Raw genomic sequence first — 23,181 nt, 5'->3', positions numbered from 1 at the left:
GGCACTCTGGCAGGTGCTAGAGCAGCACAGAGCAACAGGGCTTTGGGCAATGCAGAAGTAGCTGAGGGGCCTGGTGAGGGTGGGCTCTGGGACCAGGCGGAGGGCCGACTGCAGAGTGAGCATCCAAGGTAGAGGGTGGCAGGTGAGACCAGCCACAGGACCCCTGCAGAGTGCATGGGGCACTTGAAAGCCCACATAAGGGACAGAGAAAGTGCCCAGGACCTGCAGAGGGAGACCACCCTGCCTGTGCCTCCAGCACCCACTAGAGCCCCCTGCGGGGAAGGGCCTCCAAGGGGTATCTGATCTATACATTGACTGCATATTTACCCCCAAAGACAATTTTAAACCAAAAGACAAAATTATACTAAAAGAGACAACTATGGATGCCTTCTGCCCTGCGTGGGAACAAGGCCCACTGCACAAGGGGCAGGGCAGTGAAGATGCCACATCCACGCTCATCTACATCGGTGAGTGAGTGCTGGGCTTTATGCCCCCGGAAGCCAAGGCTTGTCTCGGCTTCTGGACAACACCCTGCAGCTCCAAACCCCACAGCTCACTGCTAATCATTCAACACACAGCAAGGGCTGGGCGGGCAGCCCCATCCCCCAGTTTCTTTACTCCAACTTTTTGAGGTTTCACTTCAGCTTGAGGCCTCCACCATACTTGGAGGAAGAAAATGAGAAGCTTAGAGGGAGCAGGGATGTTACTCAGGCCAATGGGCTTTGGCCTGTTAACAACAGACGATTTTCTGCAGATGTCTGCTGTGAGGCCTCCTGGCTGGATGTACTTGGCAGGTGGTTTGGGCTCTGTAAATGGTCCTGGGGCCAAGTACCCACAGTCTCTCTCCAAGAGCCCCGGACCTGCCAGGGTGACTACAAGCGAGTTGACCCAGCTCTGCCCCGGAGAGTTCTTGGCCCCTACCTCCAAAGAAGCCAACTATACCCTGCCTGGGGCACAGGGCTGGCTCCTTCCCTTACTTGTTTAGAGAAGCACCCACACTTGTGGCTGTTCTGGATATGCATTTAGGAGGGCAAAACTGTCCTACAAGTCCCCAAGGACTCAAATTAGAGCACATCCTTGCTTCTGGACTAGAAACCTCTTCCTCTAGGCCCATGGCATTGGTCATGCATAGAGACTAAGTTCAAGTGCCCAGGACTCAGGTGCAAAATGAGGGCAGTGGCCAAGGCAAGCTCAGGCCCTTCTAGGTCATACACTCGGAAGTCCCAGGACTCGTTTGCTGAGCCCAGGATGTTGTAGTACACAATCTCTCACTTTTGGCTTGCTCTGGACAAAACCAACCAGGACTGCAAATTTCCTGTTCTAGCAACTATCTATAACTGCCAAGAAAAAGCTGAGAAATCACCCCAAGTTGCTTTTAATCACAAATTTGGCCTAAGAACCTGACCTGTAGGGACGTACACCAAGGGCGCCCTTCTGCCGGATTACTGGAGGTGTGCAACCGTGTGCCACATGCTTACCTCTCAGGTATCACTCAGTCTGCTCAGCCCCTCAGGTAGTGTGCTTACTCTAAGCTCCAATACCCCTTTCCAAGTAACTGGCAAATTAAGCCCTTTACCCAGAGAGGAAAAGAGGTTTTCCTTCAGTAGCAGGGTGTGTTGCAGCCAAGGCTTGGGGGACACAGGGTCCCCTCAGCCCTCCCTGGCCCTCTGTTCTGTGATGCCAGAAGGCAGCACAGCAGCTAGCTCAGAACTGCATGAGGGGCTGGCACAGCTGGAGGGGGAGCGTGCGCTGCGCCCAGCACACTGAGGGAATGAGGGGTGCCCTGCTGGAGGTGGGGGCACTCCTCACCTCCCTTGTCATTGATCATGCTCCCTCATCAGTCACTTGCAGCCCACTGGGACCATATCCAGTGCAAGCCTGGCATTAATAGGGCAAAGGAAAGGAGTTGTTAACAGTGGTGTGTTGTGGTAGCTGGGAATGATGTGGCAGTTTGGGGTCAGGGAGTAGTGGGGCAAATCCAACTTTCTCATATCCTGTCTGAGGTCAGCATTACAAAACTCCTAATAGGGAATCTCTGTCCTCAACTTCCTCAATCCTTAGCAGATTGCAGCCAAGTTCTATAGTTTGCTTAAGGAGTCTATGCTAGGATTTTAGCAAACTCAGGCTCAATTTTTTCCCCCTGCCCAATTCAAACCCTATAAAGCAACAATCTATGATCTCAGCTCTCTGAAAACTCAAGAGCACCAAAGGGATAAAAAAGTGGCTTGGGAGCTCATTTCCCTGGGACATCGTTGAAAGCTGTTTGTCAGTGCCTAGGAAAGCTAGTCCTAGAATTTGGGGACATCCAAAATGTCACTCAAAGCTCACTGCTGACACTTTTCAGAGAATTTAAAATTTTGAAAGTACTCACATCACTCCTGGGTATCAGAGTAGGTGAAGAGCTTAAAGCCTAGCATTTGGGTCAGTGAGATAGCTCAGTGGACTAAGCTCCTGCTTAGGCAAGCACAAGGACTGGGGTTTGATCCCTGGCACCACGTGTCATGCCGGCCCTGCTGAGCTGGCCACCAAGACCTGGTGTGGTGGTGCATGCCTGTAATCCCAGCATGGGGGAGGCTGAAACAGGGCAATCACTAGGAGTCTGAGCTGCACAGTGAGACCCTGTACCAGATACATAAAAACAAACAAACAAAACCCCAGCATTTATATTTTTCATTAAGCAGGACTTCAAGAGTGACTCTATCTGTCTGGCCTTCTCCTGTTATGTCCTTGTGAGTCTGGGTAAGATGGCAGGAGCACTAGGTGCTGTTCACAGCTTTTGGCAAGTTCATTAGCTACTCCAAAAGAAGGCCATGAGAAAAAAGTACTGAAAACACTGTGTCCTACAGGGACATTATTGGCTGGCAGCTGCTGAAGGATGGACTAAGGATATCGAAAGAGGCTTCCTCAGTGCAAATGAAAAAGGGCAAACTTATCAGAAGCCCATCCGACCAGAATGACATAGCATGGGAAAATGTGTCCCCAGGTTTTAACAGGGAGTTGATATAAGGTTGAGATTTTGAACATCATTTTGAGAGACACTATGGGTTCATTATTGAGTCCCATTAACTCAACCACAAGTTCAGAGCTGGCTGGATAAGAACTGGAGGGAATATCTGCCTTTTCAGGAATGGACAATATGGATTATCTAGTATTGCACAAAACCAGTAACTGTCATACTTAATAAAAAGAAAAAGCAATAGATGGATCAGAACCAACATGTAACCTCTTATTATGCTTAACCCATGTATCTTAGGACAGGCTATTTGTAAGGGCATGGAACTTTCAGCTGACATTAAGGAAATGACCACTTTATAAATCTGTAGGCATTTAAGTTTTTGACACAAGACAATGAAAAGAAAGAAGCTTTAAATCAGACAACGCATAATACTTGATGTAGAAAATGTTCCAGCTTCCATAATTCTTTATTAAATATTTGACAAGTTGCATTACTTCTTTACAATGACTTCATTTTGTCACATTACTCTTTTGCTGTCAGAAAAACAAACTACAATTTTTCTGTAGAGCTTTCAAGAAGAAAAGCAAAAAAGGACTTGTTCATAAACACAACTTTTCCTGTGTGTATCAAATTCAACCGTATTTTAAAGCTATTCTGATTGTGAAAATGAGCATTATCCATAAGTTGTCTTTAAAAAAAAACATCAAGGTAGTTTGGTTTTGATCATTGTATCAAATAGTACTTGGCTTTGTATTAGGAGGTGGGTTTACAATAAAAAGTTATGAAACATTGAGAATTTATTTGGAATGCTTGAAACTCTTTTCACCTTAAAAGTCACTGTTTTGTTCATGTTTAATTTGGTAATAGGTCCTGAATTAAAAGATGACAACAAATGAACATCTTCCTAGGGTTCTCTCAGGCTCTGAGGGTGAGAATCCTCAGGACACAGCTTGGAGAAAACTGTAGAAGAGACAAAGCTCTCACTCCCTTTTGAAACCAGATTACTCACAGAGGTGTAAAAATGCTATACAAATACATAGATACATATCTGGACAGCATATGCATGTATATATGTTACAAAGACAGTAGTAAACTGAAGAACAAAGTCACACCAAGTTTACATGAAGGAAACTGTGACAATCTAGGTGAAATTAGTCTGAGTACAAGGGATGGGCTTACGAAGGAACACGGACATCTGTTAACGCAAGTCCTGGTCATCTAAAAGCCTTTCAGTGTACTGAGACATGGTGGCAAGTGCAGTACACTAAAGGGTGGACACCAACAGTGATGTCCTTAGATCCTTAGATCCTTTTTAAGGTGTTACTCCTTAAAAACAAAAGTAACAGACATGCGCTTTAAACATGCATTGCTTTGAGTGGTACATTTTTGACAAAGGACAGATGTCAAACGAGAGGTTTCCTTGGAAAATTGCAAACCAACAGAAAGCTATTCCTTTCCTAGAAAACATTAACACAGGCTCATGTCCTAATACTATGGCATTTTTTCTGACACATTGAAAGTGGAGTGGAGTGTGCGTATGTAGATGGATACATACTATTCATTAAGGCTTATATAAATTAAAAAAGTGGTCCGAAGTGTATCACATTTTCTTCCCAGTTTTAAAATCTAGACTACAAAATGGAGTCTATAAGGTTTTGTCTTTTAACACATCTTAGTCCTGAAATTGGCAGTTTTGACATGACTTAGGACGTACCCCAATGCCTGAACAAGACAGAGGTAGTGCGAGGAGTCGGGAGCATCCTTACTGGCAAGGCAGAAAATGACACCAGACAGCATCTCCCTTGCTCTCCTGGCCACAGGGTGAAGAGACAGGTTGAAAGGACAGGACAGAAACAGTGGTGAGGGGCTGGAGAGCCGATGGCCTCTGGCTCTCTGTGTAGACTTTAAAATCTCAGGAAAATACAGGAGTCAACTAGCTGGCAAAACAAAACAAAACAAAACAAAACACCTGGTAACCGTTACCACAATTAGAAAGTTACTGCATATGAAATTGATTTTTGACAGAGCCAACTGGGATCTGGCAAGGCCAGAGAGCAATAGCACAGGGCATGCTGTCTATGCAACAAGGTGAGGTGGAGAACGTGGCTCAAACATATTGCAAGTTTTTTCTCAGAATGTGCCACTGGGTCCCGAAGTAGGAGCAATAATCCATGTCAAGTTGCTTTATATCATTTACCATATGAATTTAGGATCTATCTGATGTCACCTACGAAGGGGCCTTAGAAACAAATTAGCTCCCATTCTTAATTTTTAGAAGACTGGTGACGGGAAAGGAAGTGCATCGGGTGAACAAGGGCGCAAGGAAAGCCGCATACACCAGCACTCCGTGAGCTAAGCCTGCTGGGGAGACCTTCCCAATTTACCCCCAGACCAATGGGGGCAAGAACAGAAACACCCCAGAGTCTACTGTAGCCACGTGAACCTCCAGGAGCTTCCATACACAGGGTGCATGCTGGCTCTCGCTCAGCTGTGCATGGCCTGTGACACGTACAGCTTCTGCAGGGCACCAGAGAAATGGGATTCCAGGGATCTCTCTGGTTTAGGGGTAACATGCAGAGGCCGTGGCATGCTGAGCAGCCTGGCTGCTGGGACAAGGAGGACAGAGTCTGACAGAGTGGAGGGGGGCAACCAGCTACAGCCCAGCAACCTGTTCCTCGAGCAGGACATGCTCTCTCTCACCGCCTGCAGTTATCTCTGGAACATCACCAGCAGTGGTACTAAAATGTACAGACAAGAGGACATAGAACCGTTGTAGGCAAAGAATGAACCTGGAAATAGCGGAGGACTAGCGAACTGTTCACTTTTTTTTTTTAACAGAAAACTAAGCCCTCAATTCAGCAATATTTAGTTGTCATTAAACTCAGAGGGTAGATGCAGAGCTAGATGAACTGAACTGTCACTCACAATTACTCCCTTTTAAGTATTCATATATTGACGATTCTTACATGGTCCTGACTTAGAAATGATTCGAGTAGTTTTTCTTTCTGTATTTTCAACACTCAGTCTGATCTGCATTTAGAGAACATTCTGATTTTTTAACATACAATTTATAAAATGACAGAAAAATCTCAGTTATTACATAAGCATCAGATTTTCCTCCTCTAATTACACGGGCTTTCTCAAAAACCATCAAAGCATACTTCTCAATTTATTTCTCAGCATGATTTTATTTAAAAGATAACTGACTTTGGACTACGAATGCTACCAAAAAAAAAAAAAAAAAAAAAAAAAAAATTTTTTTGCCACTGAGACATTTGCTAATTGTAGGGGGGAAAAAAAAAAAAAAAAAAAAAAAAAAAAAAAAAAAAAAACCAAAAAAAAAACACCCACCCTAAACCCCACAATAATGAACATTTTAAAAATAATTAACATTCACACTTTCTGATCACAGATAAGTACCCTTAAACTAGTATGAAAAGGGATTCAGTACTCAGCGCTGTGGGATGTCACCTTCTTTCAGAACCTTCTGGACTCCCTCAGACAACTTGCTTACCACCACAAGTGTCCACAGTTTCTCACATGCCACCCAGAACTGCACAAATACAACTGACTTCTTACATCAAAGTTTTTCTTACACAACAGAGACTCTGAAACCACAAATTTTTGTTTTATCTATGACTGGCAGGAGACTCACTCTCTAGTGTCTCCTAACCTAGCACAACAGGGTCTAGGACAACACAAGTGAAACAGGACAGCAGGGCTGCTGAGCTCCCACACTGTCTCAGGCATCTTCTCAGAACATGACAGAATTCTGCAACAGAGACTCACGGGTGGGAAAGAATCAAACTGCACAGAGACCCTCCGTCCTCACCACCACAGCATGACCTCAGGGGATCAAGTCAAGTCTTCTTTCTCACTTTTAATCTAGCATACAAGAGACACGACTCAGGCAGTACACGGTATTGAAGCATGCAACAGGTCATAGGTAACAGAAGTTGGTTAGATTAAGTGTATATTAAATAAATCCTTGTAGTTGAGTAGAAATCACAAAACAATTGGAAAGGACAGGTCTATAGGCTCAGCTTTACATTCAGGATTTTATACACCAGCAGCCAGATTCACAACTGATAGATATTGCACCAAAAGATGTGTGCAGGGAAAGAAAATAATCATCACATTTAATGTTTATGATATAAAAAAAAACAAACAAAAACAAAACCAGGTCTGACCTCCACGTGGTGCGTAAAGTGCCTTCAGAACTGGTGCGGTTAGAGCAAAAACTGGTTATTTAGCTACGATTAGCGAACCCACAAAAAGACTGAAGGGGTCTGGCTTCCATAGTTCTGAGTCAAGCAGTGCCAAGTTTCATTCAAAATGTCTTTACTACAAACAGCAAAAGGGGAAACAGAATAAAGGGGTGGCTGTACAGCAACAGGAAGGGTTAATAATTTCTCTCATGAGAAACGATCGTCTAACCCTGTCTCAAATGTGTTATAGCACACGTAATTACTTCTAAGGAATAATGGTGTGATTCCTTTCAAGGTAACACAAGTATGTCATGCTATGTTACAATTCTCTCAGCCTGTAGCTATTATCTAGATTTGTACAAAAAAAGGAATATCCAGTTTATTTTCATTCTGAGTATGGAAAAAAAATGATCATTATAGCTAATGTTATATTTGAAATTTTCTCCAAGTTCTTGTCTGTAGAAGGTTTTTTGGACAGAAATTAAGTTCTAATTCTAACAAAAGCAAAGGGGCAGTGTGTCAAAGTACTCCAAAAATAAAAATGTCATTGACATTAAGCCTGGTATGAAATCCAAATACCAAAAAAATATGCTCACTTTACCAAGTGCATGAGACATCTTTAATTGTAATGAAATAAAATCTGAAAATCAGTCTAAATCATTTTAAAAAGTAAACATGAATTGTAATACTATACCTGTAGAGTGATTAATTCCATTCACTGTCATTAGAAAGTATGCAAAATATTTATTAAGGGCTTTGCCTGCAGAGGCACAACATAAATAGAACAAGTCTTTCTGAAATGTAATTAGTGTACACATCAACCAGTTGAGAATTCGTGGTGAGGAGTGGGAGTTCAGCCGGGGCCAGGTTCCCAAGTCTGGAGGTGGGTGCGGCGGGGCGGAGGCCGGGCTCCGGGAGCCACACTGTGCAGCTGTGTCCGCCACCGGCTCTGCAAAAGTCTCTCAGGCAGGTGCAAAAGAGCACGTGGAACTCACTGGATGGTCAGGGGCCCCGAGGAAAAGGGCCTTAATCGACCCCTTCAAATCCTTGAGCATTTTCCACAGCCATGAGAAGTTTCTCTCGTAAATCGTCAAAGGTTTCATATGGAGGTAAGTCAAGGCGATTAAAGCTGCCAAAGGAACACAAGGGAGTAGGTCAAAGGGTGCCACTTGGGCCCTGCAGACACACGGCACTTGCTAGGTGTGGAAAATGGGGCATTTGGTACTTGAACTTAATCTTTATTTATGTATTTAGTCTACAGGGTCTCACTACACAGATCTGACTCATAGTGATCCTCCTGTTTTCAGCCTCCCAAGCGCTGGGATTACAAGTGCATGCCACCACACCCGGCCTCAATCACTGTCTCAGCGTGCCCTGGGGTGGGGCCAGCACAGCAGGCCTGGGGGATTAAACCCTGGGCCTCTGTGTTTGCTTTTGTCTGCTTTAATCTGCTGAGCCATCTGGCTGGCCCTTGGTATTTGGCATTTGAACAAGGAATGAAAACCTTAGTCACAATTCTGTGTGCCAGGAGATCAACTCTAACTGTGAAACTGTGCCAAATAGGGTACATCTCCTAAAGAGGAGAGAAAAACAACTTTCTCACAGTCCCTGAAACTTCTGCTACCCCCAGATGTGGATTTTAGAAGGAGCCTGGTAGGAAGGAGACATGCCGGGGTAGGGCAATGACATGTACCCGCACGGAGATTCCAAGTCCCGAAGCACAATGCTAAGGCAGTGGGCAGAACTTGAGATGTGCCTGTTTCCATGCTGGCACTCACTGTTTACCAGCCGGAGCCACAAGCTCTTCTCCCAGTGCACCTCACTTTTATCCCCAGCCTACGAAGTAGGTTCAGGTTACCGCCCTCGCAACATATAGATCCTGAATCAGAGGCAAAGGCAAGGTGCCAGGAATCCCACTCCTAGGAATACTGCGGCCCCCCCAGCTGCCTGGACTTCCAGAACGTCAGGGCCAAGCCACTTCCACTGAGCAGAGTCCGGCAAGCCAGCGCCATCGGGAGCAAGGAGCCACACTCATGCAAAGCTCTGGTATCTCTGGTGGCTTCAGATGGGGTTGGCGGTGGTCAGGGTCTAAAGCCACACAGAGGAGGGTGGGGACTGGGCACAAATGGGCAGCCTTGGCAGGCAGTCAAGCCAAGGTCCTGTGCTCGTTCTGCCACTTGCCAGCTGTGTAGCCCTGGCCAACTCACCCAAGGCTGGCTCATCTGTGAAGATGGGGAGATTGCTCACAGGGTTGCTGAGCAATGAGAGTATCGGAAGGTCAGAAGATCTATAAAGTGGGCCTGACATGGAGCAAGTGCTCAAAGCATGGGCATCAGTGGTGTCATTCACTCAGCACTCACTGAAAGTCTATGGGCAGTGTTTGAGGGGGCGCTGCTGACTGACCACAGACAATTGCCTCAGCTCACGGTCATTTAAGGGAGGGTGGCTGAGTGGCCTCAGCCATTTGCTTCACCCACACCATTTAGGTTTGAAACAGTCCCCCTTCCAGGGGTTGACAGGAGACCCCAGGTATGAGCAGAACAATAGCTTGTGTTTTAAAAGCTGACCATTTATCAGCAGCAGCAGTAAGAAAACAAACCACACCACCGTGCTGGGATGGTGACAACCCCTACAATGTGTAACAAGTCCCTCTGAGCTCCATGCAGATTTCCTGTGAGCCAGTGACCATAACAGCCAGGATGTTCTTCTCAAATAGTAGTTCTCAAGATCCTAGAACTGTAATTCTGAGTCATAAAAGAAATGCTAAATTTTCTGTTTTTTTTAATATTCATAATGATCTAAGAACAAAATTGCACCCACTGACTTTTTAGAGAAGGGGGCTTCTGCCTTCTACGTCAGAGGCTCACAGTGGAGGGCCTGCAACTTCTGCAGGGCCTAAAGACCCTTTAGAAAGAGGCCTGCAGGGGATGCAAGCTTAAAAGGCAATGGTGCACTGGAGAAAGGGTGAATGGGGTGAGTGAAGGTCTGAGGTCTGCATTGTGTTAAGGAGGAGCTGGGCCTCACTTTTCTTATCTTTAGGAATGGAGCCATCAGATAACCTAACTCTCAGAACTGTGACGGTTATGTGAGTCAGTCACGTCAATACCTGAGCAATGTCTGGAATGGAGCAGGTGCTTGGGAGGTGCTTGTCACGTACTTCTGAGGGAACTGGCTTTGGTTCACTCTTGGCAAACATGATGACCCTGAGCAGCCCACTGTCTTCAGTGGGCTCTGGTCCTCTCAGGTGAAAGGTCTGTGAGATGCAATTACTAGTACAGCAAGTGGTCTGGGACTCCTAGTGAGAGTACATTGGTACTGACTTTTCCAGAACAGTGAACTGAAGCTTACAAGTAATCACACACCCATTGGTAACATCTGAAGACCTTGAAGTTAGGTCTTTGGCTTTTGCACTTCTACCAAACAAATTCTTAGTCTGAAGTTGAACTGTGCATTTTGCATTCTCGTAGAACACAGAGGAAACTGACCATCTCATGGCTGAGGGGCATGTGGAACGGTTAAGGAGAAGTGGCCATCAAGCTCCCACTTCTGTATCACAGTATGGCTGGGCCTGGCTATGAGACGAGCCACAGAGAAGAACAGCAGCCTTGCTCATGAGGGTCAGGGCACTTGTGTCCCATTCCCTCAGGGATGGCAGCTCAGTCTGAGGGAGCACCATTAGGAAGAGCTGCTTACTCTAGTTCTGTGACACAGAGACAGGAAAACAAGCTTTGGGAAGAGTCCGCTTGCATCTTTTACCCTTCCCAGGTCTACTTTTGTTGTTTTATTGAGACAAGGTTTCGCTATGTAGTTCAGGCTGGCTTTCCACTTACTTTGTAGCCCAGGCTGGCTTTGGACTTGCAGTGATCCTCCTGCCTCAGCCTTCTGCATGCTGGGATTACAGGCATGTGCCACTACGCCCAGCACACCTTGGTCTACTTTTAAAAATCTTTCAAAGCATTCTTCCTTTTGAAAATCCCACTGCTGAGGCCACACCAACTAAGTCCACATCTCTGGGCAGCAGGACTCTGGCATGAGGGTTTTTAAAAGCTCTCTACGGAGAGTCACGATCAAGAACTACTGATTTCAGGATTCCTCTGGGCAGCACCATGTCCTAGTCATGGTGAAGCATGTGGGTTCCAAAACTGAAGCAAAGTTCAACAGTAAGATACCTGCTCACTGGGTCACAGGGCTGAACCAGACTAGTTCTATTTAAAAAGCACAGAGAGGGCAGTGTAGGATGAGGTGCTTGGTTTGGCAGAGTTCAAATCCCCCGATTTGGGAATCTGTGAACTTTGTGCTCCTGGGTGAGCATTCTCAGTCTAGGGCACGATCACGGTGTTCCATAAGATGAAGCAGGGCCAGCCTGCAGACGACAACTGGTGCAACCCACTCAGGATCTCCCACGAACTCTCCCCAGCTCTGTGCCACAGTCCGGGGACTCTGCACTGACACCCAACACCCTGCGCTTGTTCTTTGCTGCTGTCTTTCAAACTGAGGCAATCTCAGCTCAGAAGGCCACACTGGATTCAGCTATTGGTTGAAATAAAAGCTCCAAATGACCTAATATTCTCTGTCCAATAAAAGCAGGTAACATGGGCAATGGCTGTTCTGGATATTCACCCATTTCTGGCTCTTAAAGGCTAAACAGAAAACAGCCACATTCATTCCATTCAGTCATGTGAAAGGCAGGAATGGGAAAAAAACCGTTTCTTGCTGGGGAGGCAACGGAATCACACAGAAGCAGAGACCCTTTCAGAGCCAGTTTCTCACAAAGGTGTTTTTCAGGAGAATCTCTCCCCACTGCCCTTCTGTCGCAAGGGTGTTTCTTGTAGCATGTGGCTGCAGGCTGCCTGCGTCAGCTCAGCATGGTCAGCGCAGGACTCCAGAGCCCCCCTTGCTCGTGGGAAAGCCAGGGCCACAGTGCTCACACTGCCAAGGAGACACCTTCAGGTGCTCCTCAGAGCGGGGCAGGAGCGCCTGCTCCCACACATACCAGGAACAGACCCACGAAGGCTGCAGAGTTTGGACTGGCAAAGCACTGCTTTTAAAAACCTAAGGCAGGACTGCTCAGGGCTCGGTGTCCTCTGCTTCAAGAAAGATCTGAGGCTTCCTTCCTCTATGAGCAGCTGCAAGGGGCCTTTTGAGGGTGGCTGTATGTTGCTGTTTCAGGCCACACATCACTCACAGACCCCTTACTCCTCTGGCTATAATCATATTAATACTAAATTCCAGGGAGCTATGGGTTATTCACAGGCATGGATGGCATTTTAAAATCCTTATAGACGCTTCTATAGAGAATTTTATTCGAAATTCTAAAGAATCAATTTAAGGTGGGAAAAAAATTCTAACTCTTTTGAGAGGCTGGGAGTGGCCATGTCCACAGAGCTATGTGGTGAAGTCTCTGTTCGCTGGAGCAATCAGGGGAGGCAGGGCTGGGAGGAGCGTCTGAGAGCATGAGGTGTTAGCGCTCATGTGCAAACACACTGGCTCCACACGGACTGGGGCTGAGGTTTTGCTAGCATTTACTGTACAATTCCTGTCCTCGTCTGCACCAGTTTTTCATACTCCAAGCTATTTACGGACAGAAGTGTAGCACTGTCTACATCAAGGCCACTATCACATAAGGCTGTGCATCTAAGATACTGGTGCTGACACCGAAGTGTTTTGTCACTCACCATGTATGAGCTCTGGGCAGCTTCTCAGGGCTGCCCCACTGCTCTATTGTAAACAGCTGAGGACCATTGGAACCTGGACAGAAAAGAAAAAGACGGGTCAGTAAGGCTTCAGGTGGCAGGACAAAGCCATAGTAAGACTTAAAGAAAAGGGGAGGAGTAGAACAGTGCCCACTGCGGGGGCAGTGCCTGCCCTGTGAGTCCCAACTCGCTGGCTTTTGCTGTGGTGCAGTACTGCACAGCGGGAGGCACAAGGTCCTCCCTCACAAGCTCACACACAGGCTCTGGCTGCCCTGGGGATGAGCTGTCCTGGTGTCAGCAGACAGAATCCCATAGCCAGGCAGCCGCAGCCCTCCCACTGGACTCTACAGAGTTAAAATTATTTCCAGGGAAAGGAATACAATGAGAATTTTAAAACACAGAGCAGACACAGTAAACACTAATCTACAGTGAGCACTGAAGAAGTACATCTCCTGGAGGTCAGGCATCTTTTAAAGGACCACACGGGTGAGTGTGGGAGACTTAGTGTTAAAGATAAAATAAAACACTAAACTAGAAGAAACAGAAAATAAAAAAGACCAATCTTATGGTTTTCTGTACAGAATTCCACCCATCCCCGCATGCACGAGCCCCTGTTATATGTCTATGTGAGGACTCTGGAACCTAATGCAAGCACACTGGGCTGCAGAGGCTCCCTGCAGAGGCTAGGGCAGGAGGGCACAGTTGGGCCTTAGGAGAGACCTGGCCAGATCCTCACTGGTGGACAGCAGAGTGTGATGTGTGCCGCTCACCATAAAGTTCAGCGAATCCATTCATGGGTACGCGGGAAGTCCCTGTGACAAACTGCAGTAACCGGATCCGCTTCTCGGCATCCATCAACAGCACGGCCTGGGCAACAAAGGCAGAAAGTCGTTAGGTCTCCAACTGATGCAAGGCAATTGCTGCTGTAAGGGAGGCAGGAGCACTTAGCCTGATGTGTATCATCACATAAGAAGAACTAGGCGAGAAACCGAGTCTACTTCTCTCTTTAATTAATGGCCATCACAATCCCAGCCTCTCTAATCCTTGTGAGTGGTCGTCAGATCTTAGGCCAAAATAAACGACATAAAAAGCACGCTCTGGGATGGCACTGAGCTCAGGCTTCTGTACTCGATGCTTGCCAGCTCCCCTAAAACCAATGACAATTGCAGTGATCCAGAAGGGCCTACGCAAGGGAAGCCCAGGTGAGGAGACAGGACTTTGGATTGCAAATCCCCTAAAGATAACGTTGTATAAGAAGCAGGAAAAACAGTAGCACAAAGAGCTGTCTAAAACAATCTGCATGCTTAACATATTTGAGCTGCTTATAAGAAATGCCTAAAATCAAAGCTGAGTGAGAGACCTGATCAGGATTTGAAGATTCTGCTTCATTTCCCTCTGTCTGTTGCCTGACACTTGACATACTAAGACATTTAGAAATTCAAACAGGTGAGCTGATTTCTTTTCTTGTACTACATAATGAGCCTTGTTTTTGGCAGGTGAGTTAATCGCTGTTTCAGTGAGTTTACTATCTCTCTCTGGGCTAGTCTACTCTTGTTTCCCTCCCCTTCTGAGATGGACAGGATGCAAACACTGGCCCTAAGACAGCAAATCATATTTTGTTTGTAACTTTGGATAAGAGATATAAGAATCCAAATGGCTTCTGAAATTAAAAAAATTGACACATTTCTCTCTCTACAGAATATGGTATCTTGGGGAAGCCAGCCCCAGGAGAATGTTCATATGCTGAGAAAGCTTCTACTCGGATTCCAGCTTTGGAGGCCTTGTTCCAGTACCCTGGAAGCCCATGAACTCCTTTTTAAGAATCTTCATTCTCAATGGGTTCTGCATATACAAGTCACTTTAACCAGGTGGTCAAGGACAGACCAAGCTCTTATGTTTGGGTTGAGCTTACTCAAGTCTTACTGGGCAATGCAGTGAAAGAAAACTGCCGCGGCTCCTCCCTCTCCCACAGGCCCTGGGAGCAGCATCAGCTCTAAAGAGAGGTACAGGAAAGCAGAGCAGAGCCCTGGCCCTGACTCGGGAGGAGCCTGGAGCCAGGCTGGGCTGCAGGCACTGGAGTTACCTTCCAGAACCACTGAATGACAGGGTGATTCGGGCAGTAGCCATTCTTGTAAATAGAATGCTGTCTCCAGTCGTTCACATCCACATCACCAAGGCCGCACATCAGCAACTAGGAAGGAAATTTATCAGATATAGAGGAGCTAGGGCGTGAAAGCTGGGGACACCACACGCTGAGAAATTAGCTTCCCTCAAGGTCGCTTTTTGTCATTCTGTAAAGGAGTTAAGTCAGCAATTCATGAAAACCAAGGACCAAGGACATGTGTCCCAAATATTTCCTGCCATGTCAGATCACAGAAATGTGACGGTGATTTAATTCTAACCCCTGTACAAGACCATGACACTTCATACTGGAAACAGACTCTGGATCAGCCATCGGGGGCTGGGGAGATAGCTCAGTAGAATAAGCACTTGCCTGGCAAGCGCAAGGGCCTGAGTTCAATTCCCAGTTCCACCAAGAAAAAAAAAAAAAAAAAAAAGGGATCAGCCATCTTCCTGGCCCCCAATCTTAGGAGCAGTGCTTATGGATGTCTTTGCACTGTTAGAATGTGCACAATACCCTTTGTTTCCCCTGAGACATCTTTTATTTAAATATCAGAGACTTTCTCTACTTGCAAGAAAATCACTATTTATGACAGCAAGAACTCATTTCCCCTAGATGGTCGGTTCAGGGGACAACAGTTCATTCTTCCAGGACTGTGGACCATAGACATGTACTAACATAGCCATGGTCTTCTTGAATTGCTTAGTCTAAGCTTTGCTTTTCTTATTACGTAGCTGTCCAGTAGAGGTTTCCTGAGGACACGCAAGTATGCTATCCCCACACAGGGAATGAAATAAGACAGAAGAACTACATCTGAGGCCTGAGAGCAGGCTTTGTAGGCCTCACTGCCTCCAGCCGCAACAGTGCCTGCTTCCTAGACAGCCTCTATCTCACAGTTCCTCCTGATAATCAAAGGACAGCATCCTAGTCTACGAGAAATGGTCTACTGCATGTGGCTTGGATGAACGGCCAAGTACTGCCACCAGCTTGTCAACAGACATAGGCACCTTCCTTTTTCCATTTTCTTGAGACAACAAAGAGTGTTCCTTTAGTCTTCATGCTAGTTTTTCATCTACATCCATACAAGGAACTGAGGTGCCCCCTTCGGCTGCTGCCTTGTGGCCTTCTGATCTCTTCCTCAGTCAACATAAACTGCTTCAGGTCTAACAAGATCTCTGCTCCACAGCCTCCAGCAGATGTGGACAATCACCTCTAGCCATGTGCCTCAGTGGTCAGTCCCCTGGGTGTGGCAGGTCTCTGGGCTTCCTGCTCCTGCAAACAACCTAAGCCCAGCAGATGCAGCCGCTTTCTTAGACTGATGCGCAGGCCATGAAGCCAGCATGGCTCGGCGGGCAGGCTCAACTGACACTGAATGTACAGGGAATCTTGGGGTGACTGGTTTTGCTATTCTTTATTTCCAAGTCAGAAAATAGATCCCAAATAAAACACAGAATTCATCTAAACTTACTCAGTAGGACATTATGTCAAAATATCATTTGCAGAGTAGTAAGAGATTCTTTTTAAAAATCTACTTTACATAAAATGTTTATGATACCAACCTCCAGCTCATTTTCATCAAAAATTTTAATCAAATCAATAGGAAGCAGTTCTGTGAATCCCTGAAAGGACAAAAAAAAAATCACTTTAAACATTTTTTTGCCTTGAAAAAATAAATTTACATAGCAATAATTTTTTTTTTGTTTGTCAGGTATAATATACACTTATTGATGATTTATATATCATTCATAGTATCAAATAGTGGTAATCCCAGTTAAACCTACACTCAAACTCGAAAGTTTTGAAAAATCATAAAATCTAGAAGGTTCAGGAGCATGAGTAATATTGGAGACCCTGTGACAGTGTGAATCTTGTGGGCAGGTTTCACAAAAAATCATTTATGACACACGATTGTGAGTCACTGGGCCCTAAAAATGCACAGACCACAGATGTGCAAGAGACACGTTTAAAAATAACGCAGTGAAGGCCTGGATGAGGCACAAAAGGAGGAGGTGTGATGTCGTTAGCACAGGGGAGACCGGAGCATGGCAAGCCCAGCTGCAGCTCCTTGGCTGCCAACTGGCCTGTCAAGTGGTCTGCAGGGAGACTCCCAGGCCTGGGTGGAGCCAGAACCCCAGAGTGAGTGCTGCCAGGGCTGAGGAGTCTGCTCTCTGGGGTTCTTATCCAAACCAAGCAGGAAAGTGCCCTTGTCCCATCAAGCCTTCCAGGACCCAGAGTGTCTTGAGCATTCTACTTGGAATGCTTCCTTCATCCTGCACACACAACTGAGCCAGGGGCGAGCTCAAGAGGGTTGCCAAACAGCAGCTGTGCGTCAAGTTTACTAGAAATTAATAGTGTGGACCTGGGCCATTTTCCTGTTATCTTTTAAACTGCTAACTTATTATCAGACTTAAAAGGATTTCATTTATGGTCAATGTGAAACACCTTTTAAAATGACGCTCCTCGCCCTGGGCGAGGCACCAGGGCTGGAAGGCGCCTGGAGAGCCCCCAGTAGGAGCCCTCATCTCCTCCTTCCCAGGGCGGAAGCTGGTGTGGTGGCTGGGTATAATACCAAAGCCCTGAGGACAAAAATGTGCCTTGCCTGCAGTTGTACAGGAGAAAATCTGTGGGGACTCTTAAGACAGCCATGAAGAAAAGGCACAGTCACTGAGGAGGGCAGTGCCCCTGGTGGGATGGCCGAATGGGGCTGGCCTCAGTCCCTGGCATCGTAGCAGCAGCCGGCCTTCTCTGGCTATCACCCGAAACTGCGCTGACAGCTCTGGATCCAGTGTGTAAGAAGGCCCCATTTAACACAGGTAAGACAAATTAGAGTATTGCTCATTTCTGCCGGTCTGCAGAGGGGAGCAGCTGATGCTTCATTTTTTTTTTTTTTTGTTTTGGTCTTTTTAAATTTCTTACAATTTTTTTCTTTTCTTTACAAATTTTACATGCTGATATCTGATAATCTGAATAGCTAATTTGAAGACATTATGCAATACAGCAACCACTATTGAATTCCAAAAAAAAAAAAAGAGGACAAATCAGAAAATATGAGACGCAAAGAAAGAGAACACACAAAGAAAAAAACCCAGTGACAGGGCACCACTGAACACTTGTCCTGCAGCGGGTCAACAGTGTGAGCTGGCGGTGCTGGCTTCACCTGTGGGTTCCACCTCAGCCTGGCAGCTCAGGGAGCGGTCAGCTCCAGCACACAGCCTGAACGAGGCCTGCGAGCTGAGCTCCCTGAGTGACACCCAGCACAGGCCCCACCGGCAGCACCTACCTCCAGGAAGGCATTCATTTGCTTCTGGACCCTGTTCACAAACCGCCACTGGATGACTAAGCTGTGGGAGAGAAGAGAACATGCGTAAGCTCCCTGCGGCTACCAGGACTCATCACACGCTTCGATAGGAACTGCTGCTCTCTGGGGAGGGAGGAGGCGAGCAGCCCCTGCAACAGTGGGTTGGCTGCTGCACTGCACCCCGGAATTCTCTCAGCAGCCACTTCTGTGTCTGTGATGTCATCCTGAGTCTCCCCGCCAAGCCTCAGCTAATCAAAATACTTGAAAAGTCATGAGTACAAGTGCACAGGTGTGTGTGCACAAGACACACGTCCACACCCACACACATAACTACATGCAAATATTTGTACAGAGCTCCTAGTGCACTGCGTACAGTACTGTATCAATGCCAAAACTTGGATGATGAATGGGGAAGACTCTCAAAGAAACTGACATTCACTGAAACAATTTCCCCTAGGACTGTTTGGTGCAGAGCAGAACCACCTGTGACACAAACCTGCGAGGACTTCACCAGAGAAGCAAAGAAGAGGTACTTTGTCCTCATAAAGGGCTCTCATGCCGGAGGTGGCACCACAGCCCCAGCCCCCCCTCCCCCCGAGCAGCCTGAAGTCACCCAGCCCAGCTGGACCAGCTCTGTGGGTCTGGGGGGCACTTGCTGGCCCACCGCTGCTCTTCCAGAATTCCAAGAGGACACGGGCCAGGAGATTTCAATCCCAGTTTTTCAGTGAAGCTAGCTGAAACCCTGTCTCATCCTGGCCTTCAACAAATTTGAACCCTAAAATAATTAACTGCAAAGAGTGATGCACAGCGCATGTCAAATTCTGAGACTCAGACCTTTGTCACTCTGTGCTGCAGCCTTTTAAAGAAACTATTTACCATCTCTGCTTTCCAAGCAGACAGTGTTGCCTGCCAGATGTCATCTGCTACAGTCATTCAAGGTCTTAACAAGGGCCCCAATTAGTATGGACAGGTAAGCGCTGTGCTATCTTACTGCCAGACAACTTATTAAGCACGGACATGCTTTTGACTTGTGAGTGGAAAAGGACTGTTGCATGATTGTTGCACTCCTTGTCAGGAGCTCCAAGAATATGGCGCTCTCCGTTTCTCCCTAATTAGGAAGGACAGGTCTTCTTTGCACATCACACTAAAACATGCTGAGATGCTCAGCCAATTCTCAATTCAAGCACTCTGACCAATTTAAAATAGGGAGGAAACACTGCTCGCTGAAGTGGAGTCTTGAAAGCAGACAAGCTCAGGCTACTGCTATAATCTGTAAGATATACAGAGCCTAGGAACCCAGCGCCAACCCCTGCGGCACTGTCCTCTGCACCTGGGGCAGGCTAGCAAGGACAAACACGGCCATCCTTGGAAGAGCTCCCAATCGTGTGTCTGAATCACACAGATGTCGGTAAAAGGTAAAAATATAATGCACCCAAGCAAGATCTCCTTCCTGGTATAAAAATCCTGGGACTATTTAAGAGCTAGAATTCTAAAAGGACTCAACATTTTGTTCCACAAAATGAGGCTGAGCTTGAATTATGAAAACTGCAAACACTGGGCTGGGGGTATAGCTCAGTGGTATAACAGCCTGCCTGCCAAGCACAAGGACCCGGGGTTTGATCCCCGGTACCGCATGCCATGCTGGCCCTGGAACACCAGGTGTGCCCTGAGTGTGGTGGCACATGCCTGTAATCCCAGTGCTGGAGAGGGTGAGACAGGAGGATGACTATGAGTCTGAGCTGCATAGCGAGACCCTGTACCCAATACATAAAATTAAAAAAAAAGAAAAAGAAAATTATCAACATCAGAAACAGCTCATTTTATCTGCACCATTCTAAATTCTTCTTGAGATAGATTTTTTTTGGGGGGGCAGGGCTGGCTCAGGATGTCTTAAGGGCAGGTCTGGTAAGACTTGAGGATCTGGGGATCGAACCCCAATATCCTGAGCCTAACTGCTTTGCTCAAGCAAGCGCTTAAACAACTGAGCTAATGGGCAGGCCCCTGCTAAATTCTTCTTGTTTTAACTCTTCTCCTAGATTTTCACTAGAGAGAAGCAGTCAAGAGTGGGAGGGAAAATATTCTGTGTTTGGTAGTTCTTACTGCTATCCCAGTGATCTCTGACGCTGTGTTACACTGTTACAATTGACATTTTCGATGAGATGCCCACAATTCCAAAAGAGCATCTGCCATGCCACACTGCACACATACACCTTTCCTGGCTTCCCCACAGCTCACAGAAGTAATGATCCAATGCAGCCCGCATTCCATTTCCAACTAGTCAAGGCTAACAAACAACTCAAACTGCTGACAACTGGCCGTGCAGTCCTGGGCATGGTGCTCACCAGCTACGCTGGCCAGGGATACCAGCCCAATGCGTTGTTCAATTTATTAAAAAAGAAGGTTGCAAATATGTGTATATGGGGCTGGGATATAGCTCGGCAGCCTAAGTACCTGCCTAGCAAGTGCAAGGCCCTGGGTTCGATCCCTGGTACCACATGCCGTGCCAGCACCAGAATACCAGGGCATGCCATGCCAGCCCTGAAACTGGGCATGGTGTGCACACCTGTAATCCCAGTGCTGGGGAGGCTGAGATGGGAGGATCACTATGAGTCTGAGCTGCATAGCAAGACCCCATACCAAATAAATAAATAAATAAATAAATGATTAAAATAAAAAATGTATATACGTACTCAATATATTCCCTTTTGTTTTCATTTGTTACCATTATTTCTGATCCATTGGGCTTCAAATCCACTTGATATGTCTATAATTGCAAAGAAAAAAACAAATCAGCATTATGGAGTTATTTTGCATATCATTATTATTGAATAAGATCTTATGAAAGATAAGCAAATTTATTCAAGAAGATTTCCCAGAAAATGGGCTCTATGTACAAGAGAACGTGTAATGAAGCTTTTAAATTGTGAAAATGTCACACATTTAAACATGCTATCATTAAAGAAAAATTCCATGGTTATTTATGAGTTTTAATTATACTTCATACACTAGCAAAGATGGAGAACAATATTTTTATCTGTCCATTTACTAATTAAGTACATATAACAGACAAAGACAGTAAATCAATTATGATTATAGAGATACAGATTCAAATGCATTTTGCTTCTGGAAGTTAAATTTTATAGTCAAAAAAAGATGTATAGATTTTTTTCCAAATAGGCATAGCATAGGGCTTAGGAAGAAAGAAAAAAGAAAAAAAGGAAGAAGGGAAGAAAGGAAGAAAGCAAAGCGGAGTTTAAGCATCAGGCACAGTGGTGCATGCCCATAATCTCAGCTATTTAACAGACCAAGGAAGGAGCATCACAAGTTTGAGGGCAGTCTGGTAATTTAGTGAGACCCTATATTAAAAATAAAATTTAGAAAATGGCCGGGAGTCTAGCTCACTGGTACAGTGCTTGCCTACTAGCATGCATGAGGCCCTGGCCTTGATCGCCAGTGTTGACGGAAAGGGGGGAAAAGAAAAAGAAACTTAAGGAGACAGGTTGAAGGAACTTATTTGCATGGGGACACTTCTGTCTGTCCCTGATGCTTCCCTCCCTTAGAGTAAACCTTGATCACAAAGCATCAGAGTTGCTGAAACCTGACTATCAAGACCCCCCACCACCCACCCCAGATCTGGCAAGTAAGTGGTACAGGGGAAGCCTATTATTTGTGAAAAAAACCCTGGCTGTCCAAATTCCCCACTATAAGCCAGAGACACACATATTTTGGTGGGATCCTCAGAAGCCCACAAATTTGCACTGTGCTGTAAACCAAGAGCTAGCTCTCTATACAGAACGATGGCACAGATGCCAAAGTGTAATGGGAGAAACGCTCCAGCCACAGTTCCCCCAGTGACTCCCTGCTTCACTCTGTAGCTCCTGGCCTGAAGATCCAGGCTGCTTTCCTCAACGGTTGCTGCATCAGCTGTATTCTCACTCCTCACAATTAGGCCATTTCTTCAATTGCACAGAGCATCCACCTGGTCCCCTTGCATGCTTTTCTTTCCCCTTTTCACTTGGGCAGGGATCTTGTCTTTTGCAGTCCTTCCTACAGGCTTTGGACCCGGTCTCTACACTTCCAGCTTCCTTCAAATCCTTCCTCGTAGCTCCATTTTCCTTCTTTGCTGGTGGGCCCCTGCTCCTGCCCTTGACTGCCTGGGTCCCTGCTGGTGGGCACCAGTTTGTGCTTGGGTAGTGGGATGGGCACATTTCCTCCAAGCACACTGACAGTTGCTTTCAAGTTTGTGGCTTGCGTTCATTCAGATCTTCTCTAGTAGCTTTTAATAAGCCCGCACTGGTTCCCCATTTCTCCTCTACGATTGTTCTGATATTCTTTGCATTAACGGAGATTTCCTACCTGCTCTATATCACTGATGAGTTAGTAATCCCAGAGCTCCTCCTGGCACTGAGCAGACTCTTGGGATATCTCAGCTAGTCTAAGAAGCCCTCTCTTGCTGGCTCTCATATTGCAGGCCCGGGGAGTAAGCAGCATCCGCAATCCCTGCAGGACACCCCTGCCAGGATCATCCTGGCCCCTCTTTCTGATTACAGGGCCTTCCTCCCAGGAGTCCTCTGAGAGCTGTCATTTCCAGAACTACGGAATGAAAGGGTGAACTGCAGACACAAGAGGAAGAGACCCTGTGAAACCACCTAGGCAGCTCTAACCAGGATGCTCAGGTGCAGTGCTGCCAGCCCCGGAAACAGGGCTCCCGCAGCACTGCCGGTGCCTCTCCCTGCCTCTATGGCTCTACAAGATAATTTGGCAGTAACAGGCCTCATGGTTTTCTGTGCATGTGTACCTTCTCGTAATTTCTCTTTTAGAGTTTACAGCAAGGAAGAAAAATTAACCAAGTATGCAAAATGTATATTCCAGTGTTACATGCTAACTAGGTTTAATATACATAT

The 23,181-nt window shown here is 46.2% G+C and overlaps 1 protein-coding gene across 15 annotated transcripts in view; it reads right to left on the bottom strand.

Annotated features, from left to right (window-relative positions):
• Positions 1-7,484: 7,484 nt before the first annotated feature.
• Nedd4l (neural precursor cell expressed, developmentally down-regulated 4-like, E3 ubiquitin protein ligase) overlaps positions 7,485-23,181 on the bottom strand; it is a 342,174-nt gene continuing 326,477 nt past the window's right edge. For all 15 annotated transcript variants that reach the window (XM_023715286.1, XM_023715293.1, XM_004623689.3 and 12 more), the window contains 7 exons: positions 20,968-21,041; positions 18,260-18,320; positions 16,539-16,598; positions 14,941-15,048; positions 13,628-13,724; positions 12,840-12,912; positions 7,485-8,293 (listed from right to left, as the gene is read on the bottom strand). In XM_023715286.1, coding sequence (XP_023571054.1) covers positions 8,191-8,293; positions 12,840-12,912; positions 13,628-13,724; positions 14,941-15,048; positions 16,539-16,598; positions 18,260-18,320; positions 20,968-21,041 — 576 coding nt within the window. In that variant the 3' untranslated portion in view covers positions 7,485-8,190. The remainder of the gene's footprint in view (positions 8,294-12,839; positions 12,913-13,627; positions 13,725-14,940; positions 15,049-16,538; positions 16,599-18,259; positions 18,321-20,967; positions 21,042-23,181) is intronic.

Source organism: Octodon degus, unplaced genomic scaffold, assembly GCF_000260255.1.
Source record: "Octodon degus isolate 3935 unplaced genomic scaffold, OctDeg1.0 scaffold00003, whole genome shotgun sequence".
Lineage (NCBI taxonomy): Eukaryota > Metazoa > Chordata > Mammalia > Rodentia > Octodontidae > Octodon > Octodon degus.
Note: the sequence above shows the minus strand (reverse complement) of the source record. Positions and strands in the feature narration are given on the sequence as shown.